This window comes from Ascidiella aspersa, chromosome 2, assembly GCF_963924565.1.
Source record: "Ascidiella aspersa chromosome 2, kaAscAspe10.2, whole genome shotgun sequence".
Taxonomy (NCBI): domain Eukaryota; kingdom Metazoa; phylum Chordata; class Ascidiacea; order Phlebobranchia; family Ascidiidae; genus Ascidiella; species Ascidiella aspersa.
Genome location: NC_139448.1, coordinates 28,019,554 through 28,038,636, shown reverse-complemented (window position 1 = coordinate 28,038,636; position 19,083 = coordinate 28,019,554). Strand labels below are relative to the sequence as shown.

Here is a 19,083-nt window from a genome sequence, read left to right as displayed (position 1 = left end):
AGCGTTTGGTTGAGGGTGGGTCAAGTTATTATTAATAATAAACATAATATTACTTAACCCACCCTCACCCAAACGCTAACCCGCACCCTAACCCAAACAATATGCGTTGTGGCATGCGGTATTATTATTTATTTTTTTTGCATAACTTTTCACGTACATAAGTGAAAGAGCGCCTTTAAATATCCCTAATTTTGAAAACTAAAGTCGAAACGCCAATTTACACAAAGTTCAAATTAAGGAATCTTAAAATTTGCGTTTTTTTATCGCAAGAATTTTTTTCCCTAATGACTTACACACAATAACACAAAGTCGCTTTTTTCCTAGGCAAAGGTACTTCAGGACCAATCATCCACTTATTGCAAAATAACAGATGGCGTGATCTCTTGTCCATGTTCAGCATCACTTGGTAATCGTATAACGTGCGTGATCGTTGACCCGTGACATCAGCTGACAACGAATTTCGAAATCCAATCCGAGTTAAGTTGATTTGATCCAAATAAAAGAAAAAAAAATCACCTAATTTCCATGCACAAGACTTACAAACCTGTATAGCGTTTTTACTTCTTGTGCAGGTGTGCATCAAACGTGTCTGAACTTTATTGTTTTAACTACGAAAATGCAAAAAAAATCAAATGTTTATGTCTGTTTACTCGATTCGGGAGAAGCTATTCAGTCCTAAGGCGCCGTGCGTATCGTGACATTCTCTTGTAGTACCAATATAATTGCGTTGTTGCGTAATCGCGAGAGCGTATGCTTATGGTCCCCTAGTGCAGTGGTGGGCAACCTTTTCTAGTGGCAGGCCAAAACCAAACTCAGATAGGTCTTTGCGGGCCGTAATTTTTTTACTGTGTACTGTGTAGACTTTACACATCTTATTATAAGGACCGCAACGACTGTTAATAACTAATCAGGGATAACACTAGGGTATATTTTGCAATTAAAAAAATTTTAACTACCGGTACATGTTACACTCGTTGCAGGAATAAGATTCGCGCATGGCGTAGGTAAAAAGTACTTTTATGTACGGTAGTTAAAATAACGGTACCGTAGTCAAAAAAATATGAGGAATAGCCTTGTTTCCAGTTTGTTAGATGGTCGCGGCAGAATGATTTGCCTTGGCGGGCTGCATCTGGCCTGCGTGCCGTAGGTTGCCAATCCCTACCCTAGAGCGTACTAGTTTATTTGATTACGTGTCACTGCAAACCCAGCTAAGTTAATCAGTCGATGTAATTTACTGTTGTGAGAATCTGGCCGTTTTATAATAATCAACACCTCTAAAATTTAAAAATTGACAAGAACGCATTATATACTCGATTCTTCATTTGCACACGACTTTGACCGTAAACAGCAAGTTTATAATGTTATCTGTATATAACTGCTCCAAGTTGACAATAAAATTGTAACGACCATTTAAAAAAAATGCCCCCTCTACTTGTAAGGTAGCCTATACAAAGTTATTCAGGTTGTTACAGATATACAACGCATAAAAGGGTTAAAGAGCACTGGTCTGTACATTTAATGAGGGAAAACGTTGGCCCGAAACGCAAACAACTTTGGTTTATAAGGTTGAATTACAGGAATCGCGAGAACATAGCTCACAATTAGTCTAAGTTAGCAAAAGTGTGATTTGAATTAGGCCTTTTAACTCTCTATATTGCTGATCCTTTAAGCACGTCAAAATTCGCGCTTTTGTACTAAAATTGAAGTGCATTTGATAATAATTATTAGTTTATGGAGTGGCAGAGTGTTATGGTAGCCTAAGCGTTGTTCTTTCCGGCTGAAAGAGTCATCCAAAATCGGGTAAATATAAAAGCAGCTATTAAGATCCAATATTTAAGTATATGATTTTAAAACAGGCAAAATATAATTTTGGGAACCATGTCAAGCGGTAGACGGCCTGACAACCTGACGAAGCACAATGGGTGCCAACCTTAGTCATTAGCTTAATCTAGTTAGATAAAGATGTCGGTGTCTCCAGAAATCAAGGGCAGCACAATCTTTCAGTTATTAATGACCGCATATAGTTTTAGATCAGGGGCGAGTTAACCTACTCGACGAAACGAAGGTGGCATCGGTGCCGATCCAATTCCAATTAAGTTGGGCACAAAAGATGGAAAAACTGGGAATTCAAGTTGGAAAACGTTTCTTAGAAAAAAAACAGTCATTTAGGAGTGGTTAAATTGGACTTTAAATTGAGTTTTACGGGTGGTGACTTTGTACACGTGGATCTGCTTTGGTAATGATGTCAGTTAGCATTGCATGCGGTACTTCTTGCTCAGAATATGGAAAATGTTATTTGGCTTGATGACTTCACCTGTGTTCAAGTAAAGTCCTTTTTCCAAAAGACCTAATTCAAGTCCATTTATGTTACCGAAACGACTAGTCAAGTCCAGTTTATTCATTGAACTTAATCATTACAATACTGTATCGACTGCGTAATACTTTGTATAACGAGGGTAGCTTGTAGAAGCCATTTTGTCATATTGTGTTTACACAGAGAATTTTTGTTTTTTTTTATCGATGTGTCGTAACGGAAAATTTTCAGTAAAAATCTATGGCCTAAATTCTTTGTAACCATATTCTAATGTTTACGTTACTCCTTGCAGCCAATGTGCAAACTATAAGCGGAAAGTTTTCGGTAAAATTCCGTTACGTAGATTTCTTGCAACCACATAATATTTGCAGCGAATTTGCAAACAATTCAAATTGCTGACACCAATTTTTATGCGTCAAGGTATTTACATCCGTTTTTTTGTATATGTTTCAAAACACCGCGGTCTGAACATTAGTCGGTTTCCCCGGTTGTGTGATTTTCAAACTGTTGACATTTTAACTGGAGGCAGAGGCTGTTTCGCAATCGCATTTTGACGTAAAATTTGTATGTTTCGCGTCAGAAATAAGTGTGAAAAAGGTTTAGACCACGCCTTGTTATCACGTGATATTTTGTTAAGTATTATAAGAATTAATGACGTAAATCTTTCTTTATCGCAGAAATTTTCTTAACTGATTCTCGTCTATAAATAGTGTGTTCAATCAATATATAGAGAGAGAGAGAGAGAGAGAGAGAGAGAGAGAGAGAGAGAGAGAGAGAGAGAGATAGAGGCTTTTATAGCTTCTACTCAGACAGCAAACTTGAGTGCTTTTGTGACTGAACCAGAGAGAGGCTTTTACAGCTTTGACTGAAGGCAGCAAAATTGACTGTTCATGTATCTGAACTAAAGGAAAGAATTGGACCTGAATGGCCTCACGAAGACAGGCCATCTCAAATCTTGTAGGAGTGTGGTCGATTCATCTTGGCAATTATATAAATGAAGACTCATTTACACGGACCCAAACCCCTCAAATTGGTGCCCCGAGTGAGGAACGAACCACCTGCAAACTACTTTCCCAAGAAGACTGAAGAAACGAAGCTCAAAGAAAAAATATGTGCCTTAATCTGTATGGACCACCTACAAACGGCCGCCTAAAAACTGTCATGTTTGGAACTTGCAAGAAGCCAGCTTCAGAAGAAATTAATCTCATCGAAAGATACGTGAAGAGACGCTCCATAGCGTCAGCAAAGCATTTGCTTGGAATTCGAAACACGAAATACAAACAAGCGTTGCCGATAAAGACATCACCACTGTTTGGAATCATGGAAAACGAAACGGAATTATGGATTTCACAATAACTGATTCTGCCTAGTTTATCAGGTGAAAATCTATTATACTTTTAATATATATATATATATAATTATTAAAATACCGACCGAAAGGTCTGTAAATTGTTTATGCGACATTTTTTTGAGCCATTCAAATGTGTCCAAATTTTGCCCGCGTCAAAGCACGCGTAGCGGAAATACTTCGTAAAAGCATAGTGATGTCATTCACAAGCGAAAAATATGCTTCAACTCGTGTAAGTCTACAAACACGACTTTAGGGATAAAACCCTGCTCGCGTTCGTAATGTGTTAAATGTTTTATGTGAATATTTTCAATGCATCGCTTGCCTTCGTGCTTTTCAAATGCAACCCCAATTAAATAGGCGTAAATCAAACAATTTCCGTAACGGCACTCTACGTGGAAACTGAACTCGTTTCCAACCGCATTTTCCCTTCCTAAAACAAACAGCGTTTCTATAAACGGATCCGCAGCTACTTATAAAACGCAAGCCAGTCAAAATGACTAATTTTAAGTGTACACTTCTATACGTCTAATATATTATATCTCATGAACCATTTTGTGAAACTCACTCGCAAAAGCTTACTATTTTAACAAGGATTGCCAGTACGCGTTAAGACACTTGACCCTACCTAAAAAGTAGCTTGTTCATCTGTAAACTTACGCCCAAGGCGTGCCTGGCTTACAAGGCTTAGTTGCCACTCGATCGCTTTTGAATATGTTGGTAAGCTAGCAACCGACAAAACCCATTAGCGGTGTTTCCGTAAGTTATCGCTTTTCAACGCCGGTACTTAATCCCTCCAAGCGAAATGTAAAGCAAAAATTCTACGTTTCCAGATAAATTTTACTTATCTTTTCAAAAGAATACATAGCATACGCATTAGTTCTCAGCGAGTGCTATAAATGTATTCCGCAAGTTACCAATGATATTCGGTAACGTCAAATATCCTATAGCTTGCTAGGTCACGAGTTTTCATCGCTAACGTGTTGTTGCTACGTTGACCCTAAATATATCATGGTGGTTAATTCTACCATTTCCACGATAAGAAAATCCCCTTATCCGACCAAGACCTATATGCGGTCGCAATTACAAAATAGCTGGATAGAATTTCCAACAACGCCTGTCCTACTTCACAAACCCTAGAGTTGCCACGCCAAAATGAAGTTATGATAAACTTCGACTAGCCAGTCGAATGACGATAACCAATTTCAATGAAAATGCACGTTGCTCGCGAAATGCCCCACAAATGTTCACTTGTTGCAAAATTGTTATAACTATAATCATTGTATGTATCGCTTTTGAAGCGAAGAAATGTAAATGTTACCATTATGTATAAGTTACTCTATGTATCGCGTATAATGTAAATTAAATAACCATGTAATCGCTATAAAGTATATATCATTGTATGAATCGCAAAGAATATAAATTTAAATGAATATATTGCAATAATTAATTGTCTCAAACTTTAAGTGTAACCTGTTGCGCCTATATATATATAAGTATAGAAAATATGTGTGTCTATAACCAAAATGTTAATAACCTAAGTTTGAAGTGTTGCAATAAAAATGTTCAAGACATACGAACACACATCTGCCGAAAAATATTTCGCATTTTTCAGAATACAAAAGCACGTTGGACAGCGAAAGGTCACAGCACAGCGCAGCGCACAATGAATGGCTTTCCGGTGACGTCAAAATTACAACGCACCAAACAGGGAGTTTCCCCTGCTGCCGCACAGATCGCCTGAAAAGCTCAATCCACAGCAATGCAATGGTGTGTCAAGCACACAACAATTTCGAGCAACTCAGCGAACGCTGACATCAAAGTCCTCGGTTGCTAATTCAGGCACCAAAGAGAAAACTTTCTCGAGGAATCAGGAATCTGACTAAAACAATTGCGCAAATGCGTTATGTGATCGAACAATTTTCGCGTCCACGTGTCCACACACATTTCACAAACAAATAACCAGCTTTTAATATGCAAGCTGTTCCAAAATCTAGCGTGGGAATATTTGTAGAAGCCATTTTGTCATATTGTGTTTACACAGAGAATTTTTGTTTTTTTTTATCGATGTGTCGTAACGAAAAATTTTCAGTAAAAATCTATGGCCTAAATTCTTTGTAACCATATTCTAATGTTTACGTTACTCCTTGCAGCCAATGTGCAAACTATAAGCGGAAAGTTTTCGGTAAAATTCCGTTACGTAGATTTCTTGCAACCACATAATATTTGCAGCGAATTTGCAAACAATTCAAATTGCTGACACCAATTTTTATGCGTCAAGGTATTTACATCCGTTTTTTTGTATATGTTTCAAAACACCGCGGTCTGAACATTAGTCGGTTTCCCCGGTTGTGTGATTTTCAAACTGTTGACATTTTAACTGGAGGCAGAGGCTGTTTCGCAATCGCATTTTGACGTAAAATTTGTATGTTTCGCGTCAGAAATAAGTGTGAAAAAGGTTTAGACCACGCCTTGTTATCACGTGATATTTTGTTAAGTATTATAAGAATTAATGACGTAAATCTTTCTTTATCGCAGAAATTTTCTTAACTGATTCTCGTCTATAAATAGCGTGTTCAATCAATATAGAGAGAGAGAGAGAGAGAGAGAGAGAGAGAGAGAGAGAGAGAGAGAGAGAGAGAGAGAGAGAGATAGAGGCTTTTATAGCTTCTACTCAGACAGCAAACTTGAGTGCTTTTGTGACTGAACCAGAGAGAGGCTTTTACAGCTTTGACTGAAGACAGCAAAATTGACTGTTCATGTATCTGAACTAAAGGAAAGAATTGGACCTGAATGGCCTCACGAAGACAGGCCATCTCAAATCTTGTAGGAGTGTGGTCGATTCATCTTGGCAATTATATAAATGAAGACTCATTTACACGGACCCAAACCCCTCAAGCTATAGTGTACTCACTTTTAGGATTTGTCGTTATTGATAAGTAGTTTTTCCTATAAAATTATAGTCGTTTTTTACAGAAATGTGACGTTTTATTTAGTCAGATATTTAACGAAAAAGCACTTCTAACTGCAAACCCATTTCTACTATCCAAAATGTCAAGGGATTGTTGTTTATATTATTATGGTTGACCCATACGTCATTGTTATGGTACAAGGGTTGCGGAGTCGGTATGTTTTGCTTGTGCCGGACTCGGGACTGGACAACGTAAAACTACCGGAGTCCGACGTGCGCAGCACCAAATTTAGAAAATTCATCAAGGTCATAAACTGTAAAGTTGGAATAGAAAATAGTGAAATATTTTCCAACCATGTATGGTGGTGGTACATGAATTATATGACACAACTAATCACCTATGGGTGGATTGCTAAATAATTACCTTATTTTAATTATGCAAATGGTTGAAATCAGGGCTGCGGAGTCGGAGTCGGGACTCGAGTAAGGCCACGTAAAACTACCCGAGTCCAGAGTCCGACATGCGCATGTGCATGCGCAGTACCCCATTTTTAAACTGATATGGCCACCAACTGGAAATTGTAAACGTGGAATATTTTCCAACCATGTATTGTGAGTGAATGAAATATACGACACCCCTATAAAGTGGATAGCTGAATATCCACGTTATTTTAGTTACGTAAATTGGTGGAATACAGGTTGTAGAGTCAGGGCCGGACTTGGGACTCGACAAAATCACACGTTTGACCGGAGTCGGACTCGGGTTTATTTTTTTGGCCGGAGTCGGACTCGGGTTATTTTAAACCGACTCCGCAGCCCTGGTTGAAATACAGGCTGTAGAGTCGGAGCTGGACTCGGTTTTCGACGACATCGCACATTTGACGGAATTCGGACTTGGGAGTCGTATTCGGATTCATTTTTCGGCCGGAGTCGGACTCTGGTCATGTTTAACCGACTCCGCATCCTTTTTTGCTTTGGTACAGTGATGGTTTAATAAAACTTTGGAAATCAGGCCCCGAAAATATTTTAATAGGACAACCGCTATATCATTATGTAACAAAATAACAGATGTCAGTTTTGGCTAAGTAGTAATGAACGCAACGTAACACATAGCACGGTTTTCGGGTATAAGTTCATACGAACCAACCGGCAAATCAGCAACAAAACGTTGGCTTGCCAAACTAAAACCAAAATACGGACGATTAAAAGAGATTAAGCGCAAAACTTTGCCCATTCACCCAAAGAAGGCAAAACAAAGTCTGGCGACTGCTCCTTCACAGAGGTCTCGGTGCTGTGTAGCGCAGTGCTGAAAGTCGATGGCGTTTCTACGCCGCTCAAAACCAACATCGTTTTAGTGCCGCTCCGCCTTCCAAAGAGGATGTCAGTGTTCATTCGGTCGCCGACCATTAGAGTCCTTTTGGGGTCAACTGTTCGCGCTTTCTGTGGATGTGGCAAGTTATGCAAAAGAAGCCGCGCTTTTTCAACACTTTTATACTGCAATTATTGCAAAATCCATACTGCATACAATACAACATAACGACATGTGATGCTCTAATAAAAGTTACTGCTAGTTAGGGCTAGAGATGACATAAGTTTTGCCAATGCGCCCCCAATAAACTTTCCCTATTTTACCACTTTGGTTATATTTTGGAAACCAATCTTTTAAGGTTCGAAACATGTTTACCGCATCTATCTACTCCTACTTGGCTTCTAATTAAATAAATTCAAACGAGAACGCTTTATTTTAGAAATAGTTTAGATCAGTCCTTTAAATTAATGCTTAAGCTTTATCAAAGGTAGCCGAGCGCTTTTATGTTAAAATTAGGGATATTTCACAAAGGGAGCTTAAACTATCTTTGCGCAAATTACAGACGTACCTGCCTGTTTTTTTTTTCACTGAAGCAATTCAAAACAGATATGTTTATGAAAGTTTGTAGCTTTACGGGAAGCTTCACCGTACGTACCTGAATGCAGTTAAACATGAACGTTCCTGGTTTACCACACAATACGTCGGGTTGTCTTGCAGCCACTGTACTAACGGATATCACGATGCAACCCGTTCCAGGAACAACATGTTGGCAGTCACCTAAAACGTTCCGGGCAAGTTTGCGACAGTGTTAGATGTTCAGCGCATGTAAATAAGAGAAATCTGTTACACATTCGAGGCGCCCGCAGAAAATTTTCCAGGGGAGGGGGGGGGGGGGGGGGGGCTTCAGTACACTAAATATGAAGTAATATAACTATAAACAATAATAAATAATCGCACTTTCAAATTCCAGAGGGGGGCATGTTACACATCATGTGTATAGATATAATACAGCTGTTTAAAAACATGCTGTCCACTGAAGACACACTTATTTAGAAATGTTATGCCTGGTGCTTTTAAGAGGTGGTACATTGTTCACTCATCATTAAATACTATCACAAGTCAAGTTTTGAAAGCCATTTCATCTCACCAAGAGGTAGCCTATTGTCATCATTGGTTGCAAGGTACAGACAGTTTGGATCACGCAGGTAAGACGCTGCCTTTATTAATTTTGACAAACTAAAATGTCCATCAAAACCCACCAACACTGCATTCACGTCAGGGTCAAGTATGCACCTACAAAAATTAATTTCCATTAAACTGCTTTACAATTACGTTGCTTGCAATATATAGATACGACAATCTAACAAAATTATTAAAATATGTATTTTGTTTAACTATGATGAATGGAACACTAGACATCATATACATCATACATGGCAACATTTAAATCAAAACATTTAAAAAAGTTTCACTTTTTAACTTCATCATAGTCTTGACTTGTAGCAGTATTGTCGGGACCAATTCCAAAGCACTGTATACCAAGTGTCTCCAGCTCTTCTGCCATGCTCTCATTGCCAATCACATACACTTTTCCACTAATCTGAAGACAAAATTGGCAATATGATACCTACACAGTTGTAAATTTTCTTCAACTTATTATAAACCGTATATGACTTACCTAATTAAAAAAATAGCATTGAGCAATAAATGAGGAGAAATTAAACAAGCAGTCATACGTCTAATTAAAGCTAAGCCTCCTTAGTGTATGGCAAATTAGTTGTATTACAACAAATCAAACTAACTATTGTGATTTTATATTGTTAAAAAATAAAAGTATTACCTTAGCAATATGTTTGAGGTATAGCGCACTAGTATACGCTGTTCCAAATATTGTCTCCTTTTCTGAAGGAAATCCAAGATTTGACAGCTTAGCAACATATTTATCCCTTGATTTAGTGCTGTTATTTGTCACAAATAGCACTTGTTTTCCCATTTCGTGAAGATAATTTACAACTGTTGCTGCACCTAGTTAAAGTACAGGTTTATTGGTCAAGGTTCTAACCAAACTTGTGTGGCATTTGTTTAGTAACTGGTAATTTTAACATGTGGTTTTACATATACACAGCTTGCATAATCTTATTAGGAAAATGTTAAAAGGTTTATAAAACCAAAGTTTGACTAACTTTATTGGTTAAATAATTCACATACACTAACTTCAATAAGCTTTATTTAAAACACATTTCCACAATCTACACTAACATTTCACTTACCTGCAATGGCATTTTTTCCTTGCCATAAAACACCATCACAATCAAACAAAAATGTGTCACAACTTTCAAGCAGTTCTTGAAAAACTTTTTCAGAATTTGCATCAGTCATCTCAGTTAGAAGTGAATATTAATACTTTTAATGTAGAACACCTAAATGGTTCAACAACGACAGTTAAGAAATCTTACTATACCAATTAGGCTACCAGCGCTACCTATCAATTTACAGCAATACTCAAGGTTGCAAACAAGAGTTCAGTAACGGGAACAAATATCACAAACAAAAACAGATTTTTTTAGGAATAGCAGGAACTAGGTGTAAACTTCTTTACTAAACAAAATAGCATTTCAAATAAATTAAAAATGGCACGTTTATAAACTGGTTGACCAAGCAGGGGATTTCCCCAAATTATATTCACACTAATTTGAAACTATAACCAAGTGTTTATGTACTGACAGGACATATGATAACGTTAGATCAAACGTTTTCTATGCGCCGATATTTTTCCAGGAAGAAATTTGTGTTTTAAAATATGAGCTGTTCTGATAAGGCTACGACAACAATAAAATGTGTGCCTTTTTTTATTAAATATAGACGCTATATTAACGATTGCATGTTATTGGCATATGGACTGCTTCGAGGGTATAACTACGGCCGTATGAACTGCTTCGGGGGAAAACTCGAACCATGGATTTATTCCGTTATAATTTTACTTTTTGTGATCAAATTTACCTAGTTATTATATCGTTAATATTGTTTGGCCCCAAATGTTGCTGTTATAAGTAGCCATCTTGCGCCATATTATAATGAGCATCCACACTTGGTCATGTTATGTACCATTTAATCTGTTTTGGCGGCTGCAACGTAAATCAGTTGTTTTGGTTTTGTTCGAAGTGTATCGACCTTTTTAGGTTATCAACTGAAGATGAAATCGAATAAAGTTGGAATTGTCGGAAGGTAGAAGTAATTTGCATACACTTTGTTCCTAATTTTTAAAAATTGGCTCTGGTTTAGAATCCTGACACGGCATTGAAACATTGATTAATGCAACGCACAATATTTAGATTAGGGTGTCGTTTTGGGTGAGGGTGGGTCTACTATTATTATTTAATAATATTACTTAACCTACTCAAACGTTAACACGCACCCTAACGTAAATAGTTTTCATTTTGGTAGGATTATGGACTAGGGTTCCTCTTTTTCCCGGATTTTTTCGCTCCCGGGAAACAGGATTGAAAAATGAAAATTCCCGGGATTCCCAAAGAAAAAATTATACCTACATTTTCATCATTTTAAAGTTAAAAATTATTTTATATTAGCTCCAAAGATTTAACTAAGCTCATTTATGTTCTGTAGTCTTGCTTCTGCTATCTTACAAGACCTTCTTGTATTAAAGTCAGCACCAAATAAAGCAACTTAAGGCAACAACTTTAACAGGGTTGGTAATAATTTAATATTTCTTTGTTTATATAAGTCAAAAATGACAATTTTTTTGCAATGTTGCCGAATAACTGGGATTAAAAAAATTCCCCGGGATTCGGGATTGTTAATTCGTGGGAAATCACAGGAATTTCCCTTCGAAACATTCCCGGAGAGGAACCTTATGCTAGACCAGCATCCATTTTCCTGGTTTGCTGTTGAAAAGAGTATAAAAATCTCTTTTCAAATTGGTTGTAAATCAATGCACACATTGCAATATTTTATTTTTTTATATTATATGATTTTTGTTTTTTTGAGTTTGTTTCTGTTTGGTTTGTGTCTCATTTCTAACTTGATATGTTCTTGATTACCTAGATTATTAGAACCCTTGTTGCATTTTTTGCAGATAGGCAATTTTTTATGCTTGGACTTGTCCACCTGTATCCCCAAAGAATCAAATTCCCTATTTTTAACACCTGCTGTCTGTTTAAATTAATAGTAAAAGTTGTGAAATTAACATGCCAAATCAGTAGCGAAAAAGAAATCACAAAGAATGTAATAATAATGTCTGAGCTATTATTCAATACTAAAATAAGGGTAAAGGCAACCAATGTTCAAGTTTTACATTTGATAGCACTGATACTTCAAACTGATTGCACAACTGTGGCCTGTATAACCCGATGAATTTTTTTTGTAGTGGATTGATTGGTAGAAGTTGGGCTATGCTTTTTGCTGCTGCAGATTATGATGTTGTTCTTTATGATGTGATGAAATCACAGTTGGATGATGCAATGATCTCTATAAAGTAAGTACTTTTTTGTTATATTTATTATTGTACACTGTTTGAATAACGTTAAACGTAATAAAATTAAATGTTATGAATGTTGCTGGTCTTATTAAAACAATTATAGATTTATTATGGTTCATGATGGTTATTTGGTTTGCAGAACACTAAAATACAATGTTACCAGTTTTGCCCAAAATATATTTGTGGTTATCTTATGCATGTCACTTTTTATTCATGTGCACTCATGTGCAGTCCAAATATAAAGAAATAACATTTTTATTTATAAAATAATATCAAACCCTATAGAAGTAGGTAGAATATTTTTAACATATAAAATGATTTAAAGTATTTTTGTGGATGAACAGCTATATTTTCCATTAGGATATCAGTTGAAGTTAAGTAATATAAAAAATTAGGAAAGGTGTTGTTGAAACTATGGAAGATGGTTGAGTGATCATCTAAAGCAAATATTCTACTTTCAAACTTTCACAAGAAAGTAAAAAAATGTAATGACAATTACAATTTAAAAATGTATATATCTAGATAAAACAATGTTTGAAAATAAAACCAACCTTGACTTTCTTGTGGTAAAACTGATTTAAAAGCTTTATGTATGAAAAAGACCTTTAACTGAAATTACATCTTTGTTATTAATTGTGTAACTTATATTTATAACGAAAAGACTAAGTATTCAAATGTCCAAATCATGTGCACTTGCACCAACAAAAGTGTTTAAATGCTAGGGCCTTAAAACCTTTTAGCACATAGTAGACTCTATATTACATACCTTTTTCAAAAAAATGATCTCGTGTAGGGGTCATTTAACCTCCTAAACTGCTTTTACAATATTTCAACCTTACAGTTGAGCTTTCCAAACTTAAAATAGTTTAAATTAAATTACTAAGGTTGTTTTAACCCTAAGACACCAGTTGAAAAATTTGGAACAAAAAGGATTGCTGAGAGGCTGCACATCGGCTAATAGCCAGTTTGACTCTATCACAACAACAGAAAACTTGACAGAAGCAGTTGCAGATACTGTTCATGTGCAGGTATTGAATATCGCCTGTTGTTAGCAATTGTGATATATATTATACAACTGTATAAAACTACAGGAATGTGTGCCTGAAAAAGTGGATTTAAAGATGAAGGTATTAAGCGCTATTTCAGATGCTTGTACAAGTGAGCAGACAGTAATTTCCAGTTCAACTTCATGCATCCTGCCCTCAAAGATATTCAGCCATTTGGCAAGGGTTTCACAATGCATTGTTGCTCATCCAGTAAGTGCAAATTTTAGTTAATAAAAATAATAAATAAATAAATAAAAAATGGAAATAGTTTTAAAAGAATTTGAAAATACTTGTTGGTGTTTGCTTTCAATGACTGTTGAGACAGGACATCTGTCTTTTTCCATTGATGTCATGAGAATTAATGGGAATTCAACTAACCGTCAAACTGTTCAAATATAATAGATATAAATGAAAAACACATATGCAAACAGAACAACTAATAAAATACAATTAGGGTATCAGAAACACAAGGGTAAATAGAAATATATTCTTTAAGGATGTCTGGGGCTAAATTTTTCGTCTCTTCGTACAACCATTGTTTTATTTTTTAAGTTAGTCACTTTTTTGTTTGCATGTAGTTCTAATAAAACTAATTTAGGCAATTTTATTTCATGTGTAAGCGTGAAAATACTATTTTAGGCACTTTTATACTCATACATGGCTAAAAAACTAATTTGGGAGTTTTTTGATCTTATGGAGCTCTTAATGTAACGAAATACGGAAACGTTGGTTGAATTAACAATAGGTACTAAAAGGCTGGCAGAATCTTTCCAGCCTTCTGGTGACAAGCATTTTTGGCAAAAATTCTTCGGTTTTTGGTCGCGCCCCTTAAATGATGTGTTCGCCAAAGGAATGTATGAACCTTGCCATGTTTTGGCGATAAACGAGGCTATTAATAATAAAATTAGACAATAAACGTAGCGCCGAAGGCGCAACAAATTTTGTGACATCAAGTCAGTAACAATACATAAGGGACATGTGAAGGTACAACCAGGGGCCTGGGGATGCACATACATGTCTGCTTTTCTTGCTTTAAAGGTGTTACATAGATAAGCTGTTTTCAGGCAAACTTGTGTAAAAACGTGCTGCTCGAAACGAAAAAATATTCTTAAAAAAAATTTCAAATTTATATTGCTCAAAATAATGATATTTATTATAAAATTTAATAGAAATTGTCACAGTCACATTGCAACATGCCACATTGTATGCATATTACCTTTGGGATAGATTTGTTGAAAACAAAGACACATAAACCTAGCAAAACCAGGCTAAAGTACACGCGAGCGCTAAAATTTTTTGCATTTGCGTAATTAAACATCAAAAATATACTTTAGGCCTTAGGGGGAGAAGCATAGCCTGGTACATCCTTAATATGCTGATGCAAATGTTATACCTGTACATTTAACAGGAATTGGGAATTCAACTCAATATACAGGAAATCAACCCACTATAGAAGTACTTGCCAATTCAAAGTAAAACTGCCAACACGTAACAATTGTATGATCAAAAGTGTGTACTTTTTAAAATAATAAACAGTCTATATGCCTTACACTGGCTGTTTCTCACTAAACAACGTGCTTCACACTACCTTATCTTTTTTCAAAATGACACAACAAAATTAGTTTCTGCCAATTGTAGTGTGTAATGTTATTACTTTTTACATATTTCCGCTTTTCAAAAATATATGTGATTAAATATGTGTGGAAACAACCACAAGGTATTTTGTAAATTGGATGTTGAAAAAAAAACTTTTAAAAAAATATTTTTTCGAAAAAAAAAATTTTGTTTTTCAATTTTTTTTTACTTAAATTTTTTTTTTTGCACCAATTTCTTCGGTTTTCTAGCTGATTCTTCGGCCGACATAGTCGCCAAGTTGCCAGCATTCTGCCATACTGGGTACTAAAGGTAGTATATATATTTAAATATTCTTGGAAAGTTTATGACTGTGTTGGCTACCTGAGATGATTTGTTGTAAAAATCTTTCAAAAAGTAATAGTTCATATTTTTTGCCATACAAAACAGTGAACAAGTTCCTAAAATTTTGCGCAAAAAATGCACTTAGCAGGAACACTGATTGGTATGCTCCAAAAGTATTGTGCTGTCTTTTGTATATATATTTTTTTTAATGCTTAATTCCAACCATTAGTTGTAAATAAGAGTTATTTTGTGAAACTTATAAATATTTCTTTTCATATCTCAAAATTTATTGATGCCATTCACCATTGTTGAATGCTATGTTTGATATTATTTTGTTGTGATAGGTCCAAAAGGTCTGATTCAATGTTTTGGTGCGTTTGGTCCTTGTTTATGGCTAATTTTTCCATTAAGAAAATTAGTGTATTTTTTAGTGTATAACTTGGCAAAACTTAAACCTCGCTAAGTTTCCAAACAAGTCAAACTTTTAAATGTATTATTAAAACCAAAACTTGAATCAAAGGAATATTATTCGCCTAACATAATTTATCAGTGAGGGTATCCATTGTAATGCCATAAACTTGTTGTTAATGTCCAGAAATTGCGGGAAGCACATTATTGGCTAAAGGTAGGATTATTATTTTATTTAATGTCAATTATTTTATGAAACTGACTTTCATCAGCTATATTAGACCTTTTTTGGCTAAAGTAAGTATATATTTGTTTTAGTGCAATCCACCCTATTATTGCCCAATGACTGAAATTGTGCCACATCCCAAAACAAGTACTGCTGTGATACAAAACACCAAAGCACTAATGTCAAAAATTGGTCAAACTCCTGTCATGCTGAACAAAGAGGTAGATGGTTTTGGGGCTAACAGGATCCAGTATGCCATTATGAATGAAGCTTGGAGGTTGGTTGCTGTAAGTACATGTATTTCTGTTATTAGTTGGCATATTTAAATGGTTATAGCATTATATGAAATTATTTTCCGTTTAGCTGTTACTAATGTATACATATTCCAAACAAAACAACAATAATAACTAATGTGTACGTCCAAAAGTGTCCAAACAAGTATGAAAATTCTTATAGAACTCCACATATATATTTTAACTGTGACCTATTAAGGAAATGTACATATGTTTATTTTGTTTCAGACTAAAAACACATCCATAGTTGCCATGAAAACAAACTTTATACTTTTAACTTAAATGCCTTCAAATTTCTAAACAGTAGGTTTTTTTCTGCTATATTTTAAAATGAAAACCAATTCCAGACCTCAATAGAGATAGACACAGTTTTTTTTTTTTTTATAAATACACATAAGATGCACTGAAAATACTAAATAAAACATTTTTTATTTTATGGGTATAAAGACCCTTTAATGTTGTATTTTCCAGACTGTTGTTAGCTGCTGGAATTCGCAATTGTTTTTAGTTTAAACCTAAGCAGTTTAAAGTCTTTGTGGCCAATAACGACATTTCCAGTCCATGAAAGGCCAAATTACTATAGTCTATCATTTGTTTAGGATGGAGTAATGTCACCCCAAGATGTAGACAAAATATTTACTGATGGCTTGGGAATGCGATATGCTTTTATTGGACCATTTGAGACTATCCACCTGAATGCTGAAGGTTTGTTTTTTATTACTAAGGCTAACTATGTTTTTTTAATTTGTTGTTGTGCTTTAACCTAAAGGCACTAGAAACTATATGGAAAAATACAGTGAGTCGATACAGAGAGTTTCCAAGACGTTTGGACCTGTGCCAACATATGATGGTAAAACTCTGGACCTAATTGACAAAGTATGTAGTTTTTTATTATATATATTTTTTGTCTGCAAAAGCGTAAAAGTTTTTGAAAGACAACAAACTAAAATCGAAAAAAAATAATAGGCTATGGTCAGCCATATTATTAACAAAATGACTTGTAGAAACTACAAACCTAACTTTAAAGTTTTTAAGGTCAGGTTTGCATATTGAAAGCATTATGGTCTTGTACATCAAGGTGATATACACTTATAGGAAAGATTTTAAACTATGTTAATATCAAATATTCCTGTACTATATTATACCCTTTTAGAACAGCCTATGGATTCACACTGTAAAATATACCTACAAGTCTTTCCGACCAAAGAATATTATTTTAAGTTATTTGTTCTGACCGAAAAACAAAAAATGCTGACGGATTTTCGATGAAACCAGAGTGTTTTAATTAAAAAAAAACTAGGTTTATCTAGTTGGTCGGGTCCGCGATGTACAAAAACAATTTAGTTTTGGTCGGTATTATTCGCTTTCCTCATTCCACGGTATTTATATGACACTCTTGCTTTCTTGTTTAAAAACATCCCGTTTATCCCCAAAAGCTTCACCCGCCCGTTTTTGCTAACTTATTAAAATAAAATTCAGGAAATCACGTCTGCCATTCCTTCCAACACAAACGACCTAGAAAAAAAGCGCACCTGGCGAGATGAGCGTTTGTTTGCACTTTCTGCCCTTAAAAGAAACATGAATAGTAAACAGGGTCAATGATTGTTCATCTTTTATTGTGTTTTTTTACCTTGGCGTTTTGATTCGTATCAACATGTCTTCTGCACAAACTTCGCCAATCATATTATTTTTTAGTTGTTGCAATAAGTTCATATGGAAAACAGTGTGTCGTGTCCAATATATGCAGTATTTACAGTGCTCTTACACAGCTAAAATAACAATTTTATTGTTTTTTTCCTGTATTACTCGTTCTCGCATGCATTTTAAAGTGTAACTTCCTCAACATATAAAATTTTTCGCAACCTATCGTGCATTGTTTTTTTAGTAATTTAAAAGAAAGAGATCGGATATAGTGGCAATGCGCGACGTTTACCACTAGTGTTGTAAACAAGCATTTGAAGTGACTAAGGCGCATTGAAGGTTATTTAAAAAAAGTTGAGTCCCAGTTATTAGTTGCCAAAGTCACCTTCGAATTAAGCTATTTGAACAATATATCTTTGTATGATAACCATCTTAAAATTAAGGTGAAATAAGTTTTGTGCACCAGAACCCACCTTGTCATGGCATTTAAAAAATACAATTATAATTTCGGTTACAATAAAAAAACAATCAGTTTAAACCACAGTGCTTGTCGAACATTTCTTGTGACGTCATTTGAAAATTTGTTGCACTTGCGACGAGGGAGTCTAGTGGTAAGACCAAGACTATCCCTAATCCGACATGCTCATGCGCAGAACCAAATTCGAAACCGATAAGAACGCAAACTGTAAGTTGTAAGGATGGAGCAGCACATGGTGGAATATTTCAAATCACGTATTATTGGTGGACGAATTATATGATACGGCGCTGGTCTAGAATCCTACCACAGTTCTAAAATCAACGCACAAAATTTGAGTTAGGGTGCGGGTTAGCGTTCGGGTGTGGGTGGGTCAAGTAGTATTATATTCTTTGTTTAATAATAATACTTGACCCACCTTAACCCAAACGCTAACCCGCACCCTAACCCAAATGGTGTTTCGTTGTGGTAGGATTCTAGACCAGCGCCTATGATACCTTTATGTGTGTAGGATTGCCAGGATATTGGCAAAATGCAGGCTGTAGAGTCGGAGCTGGACTCGACAAAATCGCACATTTGGTCGGTTTGCTCAAAAGATCGGGTATCTCTATCAAATTATCAAACAAAGTTTCGGGCATTCCTAGTCTTTTTGCCATGGTTAGAAAATAGTTTGGTTTTACGTAGACGAACAACAGAGTGT

The 19,083-nt window shown here is 35.5% G+C and overlaps 2 protein-coding genes across 2 annotated transcripts; one reads left to right on the top strand and one right to left on the bottom strand.

Annotated features, from left to right (window-relative positions):
* Positions 1 to 7,573: 7,573 nt before the first annotated feature.
* Positions 7,574 to 10,302, bottom strand: LOC146164669 (glycerol-3-phosphate phosphatase-like). The gene is made up of 6 exons (XM_083382441.1): positions 10,153 to 10,302; positions 9,723 to 9,907; positions 9,355 to 9,482; positions 9,030 to 9,175; positions 8,538 to 8,659; positions 7,574 to 8,013 (listed from the first exon to the last, which is right to left on the bottom strand). The coding sequence occupies exons 1-6, from the start codon at positions 10,259 to 10,261 to the stop codon at positions 7,786 to 7,788; spliced, it is 918 nt and encodes a 305-aa protein (XP_083238567.1). The 5' UTR covers positions 10,262 to 10,302; the 3' UTR covers positions 7,574 to 7,785.
* Positions 10,303 to 11,004: 702 nt separating this feature from the next.
* On the top strand, positions 11,005 to 18,390 carry LOC146164668 (lambda-crystallin-like). Its single transcript, XM_083382277.1, has 8 exons — positions 11,005 to 11,107; positions 12,267 to 12,374; positions 13,279 to 13,405; positions 13,469 to 13,633; positions 16,067 to 16,261; positions 16,867 to 16,972; positions 17,037 to 17,143; positions 17,747 to 18,390. The coding sequence occupies exons 1-8, from the start codon at positions 11,076 to 11,078 to the stop codon at positions 17,867 to 17,869; spliced, it is 963 nt and encodes a 320-aa protein (XP_083238403.1). The 5' UTR covers positions 11,005 to 11,075; the 3' UTR covers positions 17,870 to 18,390.
* The last annotated feature ends 693 nt before the right edge of the window (positions 18,391 to 19,083 follow it).

What these genes read in the sequence shown, in the direction of transcription:
- LOC146164669 (XM_083382441.1), bottom strand. Translation starts at nt 10,261, where the DNA reads ATGACTGATGCAAATTCTGAAAAAGTTTTTCAAGAACTGCTTGAAAGT. An exon ending in GACTATGATGAAGTTAAAAA is followed by an intron (nt 9,176 to 9,354) that starts GTGAAACTTTTT and finishes TAATTTTTGTAG; the next exon opens with GTGCATACTTGACCCTGACG. An exon ending in TCATGTTTAACTGCATTCAG is followed by an intron (nt 8,014 to 8,537) that starts GTACGTACGGTG and finishes CCACATCCACAG; the next exon opens with AAAGCGCGAACAGTTGACCC.
- LOC146164668 (XM_083382277.1), top strand. Translation starts at nt 11,076, where the DNA reads ATGAAATCGAATAAAGTTGGAATTGTCGGAAG. An exon ending in AAGCTTGGAGGTTGGTTGCT is followed by an intron (nt 16,262 to 16,866) that starts GTAAGTACATGT and finishes TCATTTGTTTAG; the next exon opens with GATGGAGTAATGTCACCCCA. An exon ending in TATCCACCTGAATGCTGAAG is followed by an intron (nt 16,973 to 17,036) that starts GTTTGTTTTTTA and finishes TTTAACCTAAAG; the next exon opens with GCACTAGAAACTATATGGAA.